Raw genomic sequence first — 16,907 nt, 5'->3', positions numbered from 1 at the left:
CCCTAGAGACCGAAGGAAGATGACTCTACAGTACAGGGTGTGGACCACCTTTTCCCCTGAGATCCTGAGCAGTGACTTTGCCTGGACTGACTTGCCTTCTTGGTTGACCGCTGGGTTGAATGAAGGTGGGAGTGCAGCCCTGGGAGGTGTCTTCTGGGGTATGAGGCCTCGGTCGAGGGGTGGGCCTCCAGCTGGAGGGGGTCCAGGAGGAGCTCCTGGCTGAAAAGTGGTGGGCAGAGGTGGATTCTGTAAGGGAGGTGCAGAACCTACGGAAACAGGGGTGTTTCATGTCATGTAAGAACTTAAGACAAAGGTACCAAACAATCTTTACTAAGCCAAGCAGACTTCTACGTCGACATTTTAATAAAAATAGGCATCGATAGCTCTTCCAGAGGTCCTGGGTTCAATTCCCAGCAACCACGTGGTAGCTCACAACCATCTATAATATGATCTGACGCCCTCTTCTGGCCTGCAGGTGTACATGCGGGCAGACCATTGTATACATAACAAATAAAACTTTTTTTTTTTTTTTTAAGTTTATTTAGTTTTCACTTTACATTCTGAACACAGCCCCTTCCCTCCTCCTCTCCTGGTCCCACCCTCACTTTTCTCTAATAAATCCACAGTCACTGCTTAAAAATGAGAATAAAGGCCGGGCGTGGTGGCGCACGCCTTTAATCCCAGCACTCGGGAGGCAGAGTTGGGCGGATCACTGTGAGTTCGAGGCCAGCCTGGTCTACAAAGTGAGTCCAGAACAGCCAAGGCTACAAAGAGACCCTGACTCGAAAAACCAAAAAAAAAAAAAAAAAAAAAGAGAATAAGCTGGGCAGTGTTGGTTAATGTCTTCACCAGCACTCAGGAGGCAGAGGCAGGCAGATATCTGAGTTCAAGGCCACCCTGGTCTACAGAGTAAGTTCCAGGTCAGCCAGGTCTACACAGAGAAACCCTGTCTCATAAAATAAAAGCAACAACAATAATAAATAAATAATTTTTAAAAAGATTTATTTATTATTATGTATACACTATTCTGCCTACATCTGTGCCCACCCAACAGAAGAGGGCAACAGATCACATTACAGATGGTTGTGAGCCACCATGTGGTTGCTGGGAATTGAACTCAGGACTTCTGGTCAGTGCTCTTGACCGCTGAGCCATCTCTCCAGCCCCAAATAAATACATTTTTTAAAAAAGGAGAGCTCCTGTTTCCACAAGTTGCCCTCTGACCTGCAAATTTGCACTATGGCAGACATTCACACACTAAGCAAATAAAGAGGCTCTTGCAGATGACCATGCGTGATTTCCAGAATCCACACTGGGCTTTACAGCTGTCTCAACCTCCTGTTCCAGGAATCCAATGCTCTCTTCTAACTTCTGGCATGGCATGAGGCATGCATGTAGTGAACTTACATAAATACAGGCCAAGACTCATGCACAAAAATCTAAAATTTAAGATTTAATTTATGTGTATGTGTGTTTGAGTGCGTGTATGTTCACCGTATGCATGTGGTGCTGGCAGAGACCAGAAGAGGACAGTGGATACCCTGATGCTAGAGTTATAAGCAGTTTTGAGTGCTACATGGGTGCTGGGACTTGAACTCAAGTCCTCTGTAACAGTGGTACACACTCTTAGGCATGGAGTCCCTTTTTCCAGGCCTTTGGTCTCTTTTTCTGTCTGTCTGTCTGTCTGCCTGCCTGCCTGTCTGAGACAGAGAGAGTCTCATATAACACAGATGAACCTCTAAGTCACTACGTGGCTGAAGATGACCTTGAACTCTGATCACCTGCCTCTAGCTCCACGCCTGCGTTATGAGGCTCCGGGGAGCTGGAGGCACAGAGCCAGGGCTTCGGCTGGGCACGCTCGACCAGCTGCGGTCTCCTCGCAGCCCTGCTCCAGCCTCTGCAGACAGAGCCTCGCTGTGTAGACGTGAACTCATGATCCTCCTGCCCCAGCCTCTGAAATCCTGGTTAGTTATTTATTTGTTTATTATTGATTTATTTATTTTGGGGCTGGAGAGATGGCTTGGAAGTTAAGAACACTGTCTGTTCTTACAAAGGTCCTGAGTTCAAGTCCCAGCAACCACGTGGTGGCTCACAATCATCTATAATGAGATCTGGTGCCCTCTTCCAGTGTGCAGGTGTACATGCAGGCAGAGCACTGTATACATAATAAATCTTTTAAATTTTATGTGTATGGGTATTCTGCCTGTCTGTATGTTTGTAAACCATATGCATGCAGTGCTCATTGAGCCCAGATTGGACATCAAATCTGCCTCTTGGAGCTAGAACGCTGGTTGTAAGCGATCTAATGTGGGTGCTGGAAGCCAAACCACGGTGCTGTGCAAGAGTCACCACCAGTGCTCTAGCCGCTGAGTCATCTACTTCTCCAGCACATCGTGTGCTAAAAAACAAAACAAAAAATTCATTGTTTTTAAACTTACTAGTGACATAGTTAGTACATTTTATTTACAGTACACCTATATTTTATGGAATATAGCCAACTGGAAAAACCTTTGTTATTAATAAATCTTATTGAAAAAAAAATAAACCTTATTGGTCTTAGCAAGAATTTATCAGTGTTGCACTGGGAAAGTAAAGATAAAGACTGCTGCCATGAAACCCCCTTATCAAGAAAGCACCCACACATCTATGACATACACACAATTCAAAAGAACAAAGGGCAAGGTGCACTCCCAACTCAGCATTAATAAGAATGTATGATACCAAAAAATGCCTAACCACAAAGCTTCAGTGGCTTAATGTTTAACAAAACACAAGTTAGAATAACAAAAAAAAAAGGTTTAAGCTGGATGGTAGTAGTGGTGGTGAACACCTTTAATCCCAGACTCAGGAGGGAGAAGCAGGTGATCTCCTTGGGTTCCAGCAAGTGTAGTCTACAGAATGAATTCCAGGACAGCCAGGGCTACAGAGACAAATTGTGTCTCAAAACACAAAAAACTAACCAACCAAACAAACCAAAACCAAAAACCAAACCAAACCAGAACAAAACAAAACAAAAAAAACCCCACTAACCAAACACAAAAAATCCTACAAGTGAGTTGGGTGTGGTGGAGCACACCTGTAATCCTAGCATTCAGGGAGGCAGAGGCAAATGGATCTCTGTGAATTCGAGGCCACCCTGGTCTACAAAGCTAGTCCAGACAAGGCTACAGAGAAACTTTGTCTCAAAAACAAAACAAAACAAATCCCCACAAATTAGCTTACAGGTGTTTTTCATATCTTTTAGAACATTTCTGAATGCAGAATATGTTATAATTTATAAAAGGGTATTCTGTTTGCTTGTTTTTAAGTTTTTAAAGTTTTTTTTAAGACAGGGTTTCTCTGTGTATCCCCAGCTGTCCTGGAACTTAACTCTGTAGACCAAGCTGGCCTCAAACTCTAAGATCCACCAGCCTCTGCCTCCTCAGTGCTGGGATTAGAGGAATGCACCCAGGCCATAAAAGAGAATTCTTAAAGCTGAGTGATCCTTATTTCTTCAGTGCTTGGGACTGATGCCAGGACCTGACACACGCCAGGAACTGTTAAGTCCATCAGTACCTATTTAGAACACGAAGAGTGAGGGTTCTGGGATTGGCTAATCAATGTGAGGATGAAAAAAGGCAAGAAAAAAAAAGAGAAAGAGAAAGAACATAGAATGTGAGGACTAGAAACAGGTATGACTTAAATACAGATTTTCTTGCATGCATGTGTTGGGGGCGGATAGTTTTGAGACAGGGTTTCTCTGTGTAGTCTTGGCTGTCCTGGAACTAGCTCTGTAGACCAGGCCTGGCTTTGAACTCACAAAGATCTGCCTGCTTCTGTCTGTGAGGTGCTGGGATTAAAGGCGTGCACCACCATTGCTGGGCTTTTTTCTTTCTTCTTTTTTCAGTTGTGGTTTTGTTTTTTAAGATTTGCTTTTATGTTTTTCTTAGGCATATGTTTGTGTGTGTGTGTGTAGAAACCCACAGAGGTCAAAATAGGGTACTGGATCCTCTGGAGCTGCAGTTACCAGTGGTGTGAACCAATGGGTGCTACAAACCAAACTAAGATTCTCAGGAAGAACAGTAAACACTCTTAACCACTGAGCAATCGCTGCAGCCATTTTGTTTTGTTCTCTGAAGACAAGGGCAGTGAGATACCTCAGTGGGTAAAGGTACTTGGCAACAGGCTTGACAACCTGAGTTCCTTTTCATTTGTTGTTTTTTAAAAAATGTTTATATTTAGAGATAGCCTCAACCTCAGAGATTTGCCTGTCTCTGGTATTAAAAGGCCACACCACCACTTCTAGCCATTGTTTTTATTTATCTGTTTGGGTTTTTTGTTTTTCGAGACAGGGTTTCTCTGTGTAGCCTTGGCTGTCCTGGACTCGCTTTGTAGACTAGGCTGGCCTCGAACTCACAGCGATCCACCTGCCTCTGCCTCCCGAGTGCTGGGATTAAAGGCGTGCGCCACCACCATCCTGCTGCTTTTCTTTTTATTTTGTTTATTTAGATTTTTCAAGACAGGGTTTCCCTGTAAAGCCTTGGCTGTCCTAGACTTGCTTTGTAGATCAGGCTGTCCTTAAACTCACAGCAATCCACCTGCATCTGACTCCCAAGAGCTGGGATTACAGGTGTGTAATGCTTATGGAGTCTAGAAAAGGATGTCAGATCTTCTGGAGCAGCCCGGCCTAGGAACTGACCTCAGGTCCTCTGCAAAATAGTATATGCTCTTAATCACTGTGTAGCCCAGGCAAGCCTTGGTCCTCCTGCCTTGTTTCCCATGTGGGGGGATAACAGCTCTGTGCCACCATGCCCAGCACATCTTATTTATTATTGTGTGCATACGTACGCATGATGTGAGGGGATACAGGGCACTCATGCCATAAGTGTGTGGAGGCCAGAGACAACTTTCTGGAGTTAGTTCTCTCCTTCTACTGTCAACTGTTCTAGAATTAAACAAGATCATCACGCTTGCATAAGCACTTTTGCCTACTGAGCCATCTCATCAGCCTGAGATCTCCAGGTTTATTCTGAGCACATAATCGGAGGAAATGAACCAGTAACAACTTCCAAATGAATGGCAAATATCAATAGCTATCTTCTTTTATTCATATTCCCTTAACAATATTTAGATTTTTCCATCAAGCATGTAGCTTGTTAGCTGTTAAAAGGGCAATCATTTGAAATTAATTTTCATTAATAACTAGGAGTAACTTTCATTAAATATTTATTATTTCCCAGGATACCAACAAAACCTTTTTACATGTGTGTATTAAATCTGTATTTAAGTGGGTATCCCAAGTGCTGGGGTTTGAAAAGGAATGTGCCACCACACTGGTCATCTTTCAATCCTGTGGGAGGGACTGCATAAGGGACTAAAAAGAAAAATAGCTTGGGGAACCAGATGTTTGGGAGGCAGAGGCAGGCGGATTGCTTGAGTCCAGGAGTTGAAATTCACCATAAGCAATTCAACAAGATCTTGACTCCTTAAAAAGAAAAGAAAACACCTACAACGCAAAAGCAGCAACAGTTCAGAAATGTAAGCAATCTATTAAGTAAACTTAGAGTTAATTATTTGTTTTCTATAATGCTTAAGGCTTCAAATATTAAGTCCAAATCTAAGAAAGCAAGTCTTACGTTTCTACATTTCAAACACTCCTCAAATGAGTACCTGGCTTTATGAAACTGGTTTGAAGAGAAGGGTCTCCAGAAGAAACGTACTGATGGTCTGCTGTTAAATTTGTATTCCCAGATACAGTTGGTTGAGCTACATGAGGAAAATGGTTAGTCTGTGGTCCTGTGGATGGGTAGTTATATTGCCAATTCAAAGGTGGCAGTGGGTTGGCTCCAGGAAGAAAGCTACCAGAAGGCATTGGTGTAGCAGCTGGGTTCTGAGAAGTAGACAGTGGCATCCGGGGAGGACCACTATGAACTGGAGGCGGTGCTGGATTAGAAGCCACACGTGGTCTATTAAGAGTCTGCCCAGATCCCTGAGAACCACCAAAGTTCGACTGTGCAGAGAATGGATTCAAAGTCTTTGCTGGCATTAGACGAGGATAGGATCCTGGAAGTTGGGAATCATATCCTTGGCTCGATGACACTTGTGACGACATCAGTGTATTTTGGACAGGACCTTCAGATGAGACAGGAGGAAAATCAGTCTTAAGCAAACAAACATAACAATTCTTTGAAAAATACAACAAGGAAAGGAAGTGCCTGCCTCTGCCTCCCAAATGCTGAGATTAAAAGCCTACACCACCATTCCCGCTCTAGTCCTGGTTTGGCTTGGAATTTGCTATGTAGAGCAGGTTAGCTTCTGGCCCCAAACAAGCAAAGACACTTGTCTTGCACTCACGTACACACAGACACATATACACATATAAATAAATTAAATACATCTAGAATCATATATTATTCAGCATAATAGCCACTGGAGAATGACAAATAAAAACTGAAACAATAAAAGAACCACTTAGACCAACCAGGACGGTTTAAAAAAAAAAAAAAAAGAGGTGCAGCAACAAGTCAGGAATACAAACTCATGCGGCTGCCACCCTGCTCTCAACATTTTAAAGTTATCTACGGTCTTACAAACCCCTTAGACTGCACGGTAACTTTACACAAATGTTCAGAGCAGCATTACTTGTTATATCTGTGGGGTTGCCATGTTCCTAATGAACTAAGCTTCTGAAACTGTAAGCAAACCTCTAACTAAAGGCTTAATTTTTAAGAGTTACCTTGGGCAGAGCGTAGTGGCGCACACCTGTAATCCCAGCACTTGGAGAGGCAGAGGCAGGCGGATCTCTGTGAGTTTAAAGCCAACCTGGTCTACAAAGTGAGTCTGGGTCAGCCAAGGCCACACAGAGAAGCCCTGTCTCAAAACCAACCAACCAACCAACAAACAAACAAACAAAATGTTCCCTTGGTCATGATGTCTCTTCATAGCAATGCGACAATGACTAAGACAGAAGTTGGTACAAATGATCAGGGTATTGCTGTTACAGGCCTACCATGCTGCTTGTTAGAAGAATCCGGAAGAGTCCGGACTAGAAAAGCAGTTGGACACTTTAAGCAGAGCCTAATGGGCCCTTTAGCAGGAGCAGGACGGACAGCGCTGAGGGCAACTTGAACTGTGGCCCGGCTCAAGAAATTTCAGAGGGGAAAAAGAGTAGTAAGTGGCCTCGAGACCATTCTTACGATGTTCTGGCAGAGACTGTGGCTGCTTTTTGTCCTCCTCCAAACTTCTGCCTGAACTACAGTGAAAAGGAGCAAGTGAGGCAAGAAGAAACACGAAATGTACAGTTTGAGGAGAAAAGGAGAGCCAGGAAATGTAACCGATCTAAGTTCAATAGTTTAACGAAAGGCCTGACGCTGCCGCCGCCGCCGCCACCCCCCCTCCCCCACTTGTGAAAGGGATTAAAGAAAAGCTTAAGCTACAACAGATACAGCTGATGTATCTGTTCGGATATAGCTGGATGAGGAGGCCAAGCTCCAGCACCACCAAGCAGCTGAACTTGGCAGCTTTGGCCACATGGTTCTGGATTTAAAGTGAAGGATACAAGAAAGGGGCTGCAGAATCTCCCTCCGTGGCTAAGGCAAGTCACTGACGCCAGGGGTGTGTCAGGGGTGTCCCTGTGTGAAGGCCTGGAGAAAATACTGTGTGAAGCTGTGAAGATGAAGCCTGGATTTCACTGATGACCCCAAGATGATGAAGATGCCGTATCCGTGGGATACCTGCCAGGGAAGCTAAAGATCAGGTGTGGAACCAGCCCAAGAGACAGAAGTGTGTTGCCACCAACAAAGCTGACAGGAGCTGGAGATCTGAAGACCATTTTGAGACGTAGATGCAGAACTTGGCGCTTGCCCTGCTGGTGTTAGCATTTTCTCACTATGCTCCCTTTCCTCCCTTTTGGAATGGTAATATATTCAGTATATGTTGGAAGTCTGTAATCTGCTTTTTTATTTTGATTTTATAGGGGCTTTTTAGAGGGGGATTAAGAGTCTAAGAAGAGATTTTGAATTTCGGACTTTGGGGGTGGGGGAGAGAGGGTTCTCTGTGAAGCCCTGGCTGTCCTAGAACTCAGCGATTCACCTGTTTCCCGAGTGCTGGGATTAGAGGCGCAACCACTACCACTACCACTAGCACTAGCACTAGCACTACCACTACCACTAGCACTAGCACTACCACTGCCACTAGCACTGCCACTAGCACTACCACTACCACTAGCACTGCCACTAGCACTACCACTACCACTGCCACTAGCACTACCACTGCCACTAGCACTAGCACTGCCACTAGCACTGCCACTAGCACTACCACTAGCACTAGCACTAGCACTACCACTGCCACTACCACTGCCACTACCACTGCCACTAGCACTAGCACTACCACTGCCACTAGCACTACCACTGCCACTAGCACTAGCACTAGCACTACCACTACCACTAGCACTAGCACTACCACTGCCACTAGCACTGCCACTAGCACTACCACTACCACTAGCACTGCCACTAGCACTACCACTACCACTACCACTGCCACTAGCACTACCACTGCCACTAGCACTACCACTGCCACTAGCACTGCCACTAGCACTAGCACTAGCACTACCACTGCCACTACCACTGCCACTACCACTGCCACTAGCACTAGCACTACCACTGCCACTAGCACTACCACTGCCACTAGCACTAGCACTACCACTACCACTAGCACTAGCACTACCACTGCCACTACCACTGCCACTAGCACTGCCACTAGCACTACCACTACCACTAGCACTAGCACTACCACTGCCACTAGCACTACCACTGCCACTAGCACTACCACTGCCACTAGCACTAGCACTGCCACTAGCACTACCACTGCCACTAGCACTAGCACTACCACTGCCACTAGCACTACCACTGCCACTAGCACTGCCACTAGCACTACCACTAGCACTAGCACTACTACTGCCACTAGCACTAGCACTAGCACTGCCACTAGCACTACCACTGCCACTAGCACTACCACTACCACTAGCACTAGCACTACCACTGCCACTAGCACTGCCACTAGCACTGCCACTAGCACTACCACTGCCATTAGCACTAGCACTGCCACTAGCACTAGCACTGCCACTAGCACTAGCACTACCACTGCCACTAGCACTAGCACTGCCACTAGCACTAGCACTACCACTAGCACTAGCACTACCACTGCCACTAGCACTAGCACTACCACTGCCACTAGCACTAGCACTAGCACTGCCACGGCCACTAGCACTAGCACTGCCACTAGCACTAGCACTAGCACTAGCACTACCACTGCCACTAGCACTAGCACTACCACTGCCACTAGCACTACCACTGCCACTAGCACTAGCACTACCACTGCCACTAGCACTACCACTAGCACTAGCACTAGCACTAGCACTACCACTGCCACTAGCACTAGCACTACCACTGCCACTAGCACTAGCACTAGCACTACCACTGCCACTAGAACTAGCACTACCACTGCCACTAGCACTACCACTGCCACTAGCACTAGCACTACCACTGCCACTAGCACTACCACTGCCACTAGCACTAGCACTAGCACTACCACTGCCACTAGCACTAGCACTAGCACTACCACTGCCACTAGCACTAGCACTACCACTGCCACTAGCACTACCACTGCCACTAGCACTACCACTACCACTAGCACTAGCACTGCCACTAGCACTAGCACTAGCACTGAACTCTGGACTTTTAAAACTGTTGAAACTGAAAGAATATGGGGACTTGTGAAGATGGACTACTGCATTTTGCATTATATGTGGTTATAAACTTATAAGTGCCAGAGACTGGAATGTGGTTTAAATAAAAATGGCCTCAGAGCCAGGCACAGTGGCACTGTAATCCCAGCATTTGGGGAGGCAGAGGCAGACTGATCTCTGTGAGTTTGAGAGCAGCCTGGTCTACAAAGAGTCCAGGACAACCAGGACTATTATACAGAGAAACCCTGTCTCAAAAAAACAATAAATAAATAAATAAATAAAATATAACACTGTTAACATGCTATAAATGAACAAATCTTAAAAACATTACTGCATGTTGCAGCTGGAGTTATAGCTCAGCAGCACTGCCTATTATGTATGGGGCCCTGAGTTTACATCCCACCACTACACACAATTTTAAAAAAATTTTTTGAGGGTTTTTCTGTGTAGCCTTGACTGTCCTGGACTCACTTTGTAGACCAGGCTGGCCTCAAACTGACAGAGATCCACCTGCCTCTGCCTCCCAGAGTGCTGGGATTTCATGCCTGTCTTACCACACCAGCTCCAATTTTTTTAATTGAAAGAAGCCAGACACAGGAGGCTTTAATTAGAGATGCATTGTATAATTAACCTATATACAAGGTCAGAAAAAAAAATCAGACACAAAGGCTGATTCATGGTTGGTGCACGGGAGTGAATAGGTTTGCCCTGTCTTTGTGGGTAGTAATATTTTGAAATTTGGGCTACTGAGAGGTTCACTGGGTAAAAACACTTGCCATACGAGCTGCCAACATGAAGTTATAACAGTAGGAGAGAGCCAGCTCACCAAAGATAGCCTCTGACCTCCACATGTGTACACCCCACCCTCTCTCTCTCTCTCTCTCTCTCTCTCTCTCTCTCTCTCTCACACACACACACACACACACACACACACACACACCCCACACCACACCACACCAAACGAACTATTTCTCTGTGTAGCCTTGGCTGTCCTGGACTCACTTTGTAGACCAGGCTGGCCTCAAACTCACAGAGATGTGCCTGTCTCTGCCTCCCAAGTACTAGGATTAAAGGCAAGCACCTCCATGCCTAGCTCAAAATACATTTTTTCACCTGATGAATTTGTCAAAGAAAAAAAAGGAGAGAAAGTTGTGGTGACATATACCACAATCTCAGCATTTGTGAGGTTAAGACCTGATGATCAGAAATTTATGGAAATCTTTGCTATATAGTTGGTTTGAGGTTAACGTGGGCTTCCTGTAAGCCAGTATCAAAAAAAGAAAAAAAAAAACTGGCTAAGGGTATATAAAAGCACTTACTGCCTTTTTTTTTTTTTTTTTTTTGAGACAGGGTCTCTCTGTGTAGCCTTGGCTGTCCTAGACTCACTTTGTAGACCAGGTTGGCCTCGAACTCACAGCGATTCACCAGCCTCTGCCTCCCGAGTGCTGGGATTAAAGGCGTGCGCCACCACGCCCGGCCCTTACTGCTCTTTCAGGTGACTGAACTCAGTTCCCAGCACCCATCATATGAGTCATCATGTGGCTCACAATTTCATGTAACTCTAGCTCCAGGGGATTAGACACCCTGTTCTCTGATGACATTCATGTAAATGTGCACACACAAATAAATGTTTAAAAGGCAGGAGTGGGGGTGGGTTGAGGCTGTAGCTCAGCAGTGAAGTGTTGGCCCAGCATGCCAAGCTTGGGTTTCCTCGTCAGCACCATGAAATAAAACAGCAACAAAGGGACGAAAGCAAATTCTGAGAATCAAAGTTAGGGGAAGAGCAATTTCAGGATCTACAAGGCATTTCCGAACAGTGAGAGGTTCAATATTTAACTCAGTGGTCGAGTGTTTGCCTTGAAAGCATAAGAACTTGTTAGATGCGTACACTTACAGGGGGGGAAGGACTGTGGGACTGACAGACCACAACAAATGAAAAGAGCAAAGTCCATGCAGAAACAGGAATAGAAAGATGAAATACTAACAAAAGACACAAAAAGAAAAGAAAGAAGGAATACAGTTAGTTCACCCTTACTTAAAACTCAGAGCAAAGAAACAGGAAAATAAAGCAAGAAGTAGTCTTAAAATGTGTCAGCAACTCTTTGCTGCAGTTATACGTATATACCTGCATAAAGAACCCAAAAAATAAGGCTCCTGATTCCTGCACTAGTTCAAGGAGCTGGGTCCTGGGATCAAGAGTAGGTAAGTAATTAGAAGATCCTCAGTGCCACTGGCTAGTGCCCGAGAGCACGGCAACAGAACCGTGAGTTGTGCTAGTGCCTGCTACTGTGTGTTACTATGTGTCTCTTTCCTCCTCCCACCACAGAGACAGAGAAGCAGTTCAGTGATGACTACATGCAACAGTTACGTTCTATGGCGTTGGGTTGCTTTGTTTTTTGTAGTGCTGGGCATGAACCTAAAGCCTTGCGCATGCTGAGGAGGTGCTTTACCACTGAGTGTTATCCCTAGCCTACAATGTGGTCAGTGCTTACAGAGGTACACAGGGGATTACAGGAGCCCGGTTACTGCCTATTCTGAAAACAATAAATGGAGCTCAGCCACAATAGCTGGTAAGAGAGACTAGACACTACCTTTATTCAGAGCCTGTTCCATGACTAAAGACTTCCTTCATAAGAGGCTGGACCAATGATGGCTCAGCCTTTACCAGCCCTTGCTGCCTGTAACTCCAGCTCCAGGGGGCATGATGCCCTCTTCTGGTTTCTGAGGGCATCTTCATACATATGGCATATATCCACACAGAAACATGTGTATGTATACACATAAATAAATGAAAAAATTTTTAAGTTGAAAATGTAGGCTGAAAAAGAAAGAAAGAAAGGAAGGAAGAAAATGTAGGCTGGAGAGATGGCTAAGCAGTTAAGAACAAGTATTGTGAGCCAGCAGGTGTGGTGGCTCACGCCTTTAATCCCTGAACTCGGGAGGCAGAGGCAGGCAGATCAGATCTCTGAGTTCCAGAGAACAGCCTGGTCTACAAGATGAGTCCAGGACAGCCAGGGGTATTACACAGAGAAATCCTGTCTCGAAAAACCCAAAACCAAAACCTAAACAAACAAAAATACAAAAAAAAAAAGAAATAAAGGAACAGGTATTGCTCTCTCCAGAGAACCCAACTGCAATTCCCAAAGCCCATGTCAGATGGCTCCCAACCACCTGAACTCCAGTTTTAGAGGATCAGAAACTTCTGGCCTATGTTGATGAACACACACACACATACACATACTTTAAAATAAATAATTTGAACTGCCTACTTAGTTGAAAATGTGCTATAATCTTACTATGAATAAATCAATACATAATCACTGAATGGAAATGCAAAACACCTGATTCTAAAACTTTCATTCAACAAAATTAGTAACTTTAAAAAGTGTGTATAAGTATTTTTCATGTGTATATGTCTATGGTGTAGAGACCTACCTTGGAACTAAAGTTACAAATGGTTCTAAGCCACTACATGGGTGGTGAGAATTGAACCCTGGTCCTCTGCAACAGCAGCTGGTGCTTTTAACCACTGATCCAGCTCCTCTTCAGCCTCCCCACCACCACCACCAAATTAGTAATTCTTAGATGTGCTAGAAACTCTGTGGGCTCTAAAGTCACAGGGCTTACAGGCTGAGAGGAAAGTCAGATATTATTTTACAAAATTACACTCTATCAGGGGAAAGAGAAAGGAAACTATCCCTCTCACTTTAGTTCTATAAGTAAAAGGTAACTATTACATAAAAATTACAAAGAAATAAACTTTATAAAACTTCAGTCTCAGCCTGGCGCGGTGACGCATGCCTCTAATCCCAGCACTTGGGAGGCAGAGGCAGGGGATCACTGTGTAGACCAGCCTGGTCTATAAGTGAGTCCAGGACAGCCAGGGCTACACAGAGAAACCCCGTCTCAAAAAACAAAAACAAAAACAAAACAAAAAAAACCCCTTCAGTCTCCTAACTGCTTTGGCAAGGTGGATCAAACAGCTAGCAAAGGCGGCAGAGAAGGACGGGGCCTTATCTCCTCCTGTCCTGCTACAACAAGCAGGAGAAGATGTTAGTTTAAGTTGTCTGGCAGCTTCATCATCAAATTTTTGCAATGAAAATATATATATATATACACAAATCAGTATTAAAAAGCTGAGAAAGCCTTTCTAGATGACCTTTTGGTTATAATGCAACACAGCAAGAAAACCACTTACAGAAAATGAAAATAGCTACTCTTGCTAAGTCTTGGTTAAATCCGAATGGTATCTTAAGAGCTAACTGTACTGTAACATGTTAACTTACACATGCACATTAAGCCAACATCTTTAAGACTTCTCAAACATGACTACCAGGCTTGCTCAGAAATCAAGGCTAGCATGGTCTATAAAGCCAGGTGCAGGGGCAGACAGGGCTACAGAGAAACAAAACCCAAATAGAATGTTAAAGCAGTAATTACTGACTTACATGAGTTAAGCAAGCGTAGACTGCAGCATCAAACTTTTATCCACTTTACCTCCTGAACCTACAACTCAATACCACAAGCCTATTCTCAGAATTAATAGAATGAACAAACAACAACCGAACAAAGATGAGCCACTTATTGAAAACACTTCCATTAAGCTGGGTGTGGTGACACACGCCTTTAATCCCAGCACTCGGGAGGCAGAGGCAGGCAGATCTCTGTGAGTTCAAGGCCATCCTGGACAGCCAGGGCTACATACACAGAGAAAGCCTGTCTCAATAAAACAAAACTAAACAAAAGTAAATAAATAAAGAAGGTTATTATAAAAAGACTGATGAGTGGGAAGGGAGAAATTATGTAATTATATGATAACCTCAAAAATAAAAATAAAAATCACCCTTACAACCAAGGACAAACAAACATACAAAAAGGGTAGAAGTGATAGCTTAGCTCAAGATGGTGGTATTTACAGTCATATGACTCTATTCCTTACTTGTACTGGCCACATTTTTTTTTCCAGTTGCTACCACACTGAACCACAAAGATCAGTTCCATACCTGAATTGCCAAATGGCTCTAAACAACCCACACACGAGTGCTCTCTCATGCCCAAGGTCAGGACATAGAGGTGCAACAGGTGCATGTTTCACTTTGACCAAATTAACGGGGGAAAAAGTGGATGTGAACATTTCAGCTCTGTAACCCAAGCACTAGAGCAGGTGAAAAAGGAGGGTTGCCACAAGTGTCTGGCCAACTGGAGATACAGAGTGAGATACTGACTCAAAAACTAACTAAAATCAAAGAGATATCTCCAACACAGCCTATCATACTGACCAAATTCCTGCAACATTTCAAAATCCTGACAACCGGACTTGGCATGTAAGCTTACGGGCACATTTGTAGAATTTGCCATTTAAGAGCAATTCATAAGAAAAACCCATACTGGAGATATCTTGCTTAATTGTTTTCACCTTAAAGGGAATGACTTCATCTCCTGTGCAAATGTCACTGTTACAGAAGAAAAATGTAGTTTACATTATCTGTTACTATAAACTTAAGAGACTGGTGGCGTATACCAAGCCTTTAATCCCAGCACTCGGGAGGCAGAGGCAGGCGGATCACTGTGAGTTCAAGGCCAGCCTGGTCTACAAAGTGAGTCCAGGACAACCAAGGCTACACTGAGAAACCCTGTCTTGAAAGCAAAAAATAAAATAAATAAATAAATAGAATTTTTTAAAAAAAATTTCAAGTTAACAACTTGTCAATGAAATTAAAACTTAATTAGTGCTAAAAACAAAACAAAACAACAACAACAAAAAACTTGTCAGTGCTTCTAGCTTCTCTTGCCCTGCCCACATAGCTGCCTACCCACAGACAGACATTTTTAAGTCTTACAAAGAGCCCTCTTTGTAACGAAAACAGTAGTCTTCTCTAAACGCATTGTAACCAGCAATTTTAGTCACTGGCTATTTTTTTTTTCCAACTTCGATGAGCACACTAAGTACTTTAATATTATTCTCCCCATCTTCCCCCATAAAGTAGATTTGTCAGCTAATTTGTAAGCAGGCAGAAAAATGTGTCTTTTTTATATCAATTAAAATAAGCTTAGCAAATCATGCTGTAGGAAAGCTCAGGGAATCCTACAAGAAGTATCCAATTATAAGATAGTCTCAGGCCAAATGATAAATTATAGTGCCAGATGAACACTTTCCTAGGGTTCAGAGAGTTGTGTCTAACTATGCTCCAAACGAGGAGGAGGCCCCTAGAAACAAACCCCTAGGCTCCCCTCTCTTTGGTTCTTCCACAACCGGAAAAACTCAACAGGAGGCCCAGGGACAGCTGGAGCTTTAGATAAAAGATCCCTGAAGAGATGAGCAAGTCCAAAGGCGGAGGAGTCGTTCATTCATCTCTGCAAACTCAGATTAATAAACACGACCCGCGTCTTCCCCCTCCCTCCCCCAGCACTTCGAGCTTGCAGACCCTAGGTGAACCCTGCCCTCCCGGATACCGGACCGAGGTGGCACGGAGCGTGATTGACACCCAGACACGGTGACCTCCGTAAGGCAGTTCTCAGGAACTGATTCTTTTTCACCTCTTGTTTATCTCAAGACCTTGCAGGTGCTTGGGCTGAATGTACGTAAAGACATAGGAAAACAGTCCCGCCAGCGCGGGTCTGCAGGTGCACGTCCACCGCGACATCTGCCACTCCCCGGAGCAGACCCGGCCGGGAGATCTCTTCCCGGCCCCGGCCGTGCCGTCCTCCCCGCCCCCGTGCAGCACTCACCGTTGGTGTAAGGAGACCCCGAGGCCGAGCGGGCGGCCCCGTTCTGGGCCTGGAGGCCCGCTGCAGCACCGCGGGCAGCCGGGATCCCGGGCTGGGCCATGGCGCCCCGGGGTTCTCAGGGTAGGACGGAGTCGTCGAGGTCGACCGCAGCGCCCGAGCCAAGTGCTCCAAGAGGAAAAGCCGAGGGAAGGGGGCTGGAGGCCGGAGAAGCGGAAACGCGAGAGGACGAGGTGTCAAGGCCGAGGCATGGTGTCTCCGTCTCCTCAGCCCGCCGGCGGCCACGACCCGGCTTGGGCGCGGAGAGGCTCGGGAGTCGGGCCGGCTGGGGCCGCAAACGCCGGGCTCGGAGGCGGCAGCCGAACCCGGAGTGGAGGGAGGCCCTGGGCGGAGCCGCCGGCCGCGCAGGCACAGTGGGGGGACACGTGGCACTTCCGGTTCCGGCTGGAACGCCGCC

At 45.3% G+C, this 16,907-nt stretch overlaps 1 protein-coding gene and 1 long non-coding RNA gene across 4 annotated transcripts in view; one reads left to right on the top strand and one right to left on the bottom strand.

Moving 5' to 3' along the window:
- SEC24A (SEC24 homolog A, COPII coat complex component) overlaps nt 1–16,900 on the bottom strand; it is a 58,080-nt gene extending 41,180 nt beyond the window's left edge. The window contains exons 1-3 of one of the 3 annotated variants that reach the window (XM_084764125.1): nt 16,454–16,900; nt 5,650–6,111; nt 96–266 (exon numbers count right to left, since the gene is read on the bottom strand). In XM_084764125.1, the coding sequence (XP_084620251.1) occupies nt 96–266; nt 5,650–6,111; nt 16,454–16,553 (733 nt within the window). In that variant the 5' untranslated portion in view covers nt 16,554–16,900. Of the gene's footprint in view, nt 1–95; nt 267–5,649; nt 6,112–6,988; nt 7,069–16,453 lie in introns of those variants that run through there. The other 2 variants (XM_084764123.1, XM_084764124.1) reach the window with 2 other exon arrangements.
- Nucleotides 1–16,907, top strand: part of LOC311587412 — a 91,802-nt gene that overhangs the window by 21,485 nt on the left and 53,410 nt on the right. The gene's annotated exons all lie outside the window — the stretch shown is intronic.

The sequence above is a fragment of the Acomys minous genome (assembly GCF_964271855.1).
Source record: "Acomys minous genome assembly, chromosome: 16".
NCBI classification, from domain to species: domain Eukaryota; kingdom Metazoa; phylum Chordata; class Mammalia; order Rodentia; family Muridae; genus Acomys; species Acomys minous.
The sequence above is the reverse complement of the archived record's forward strand: the minus strand, read 5'-3'. Positions and strand labels throughout refer to the sequence as shown.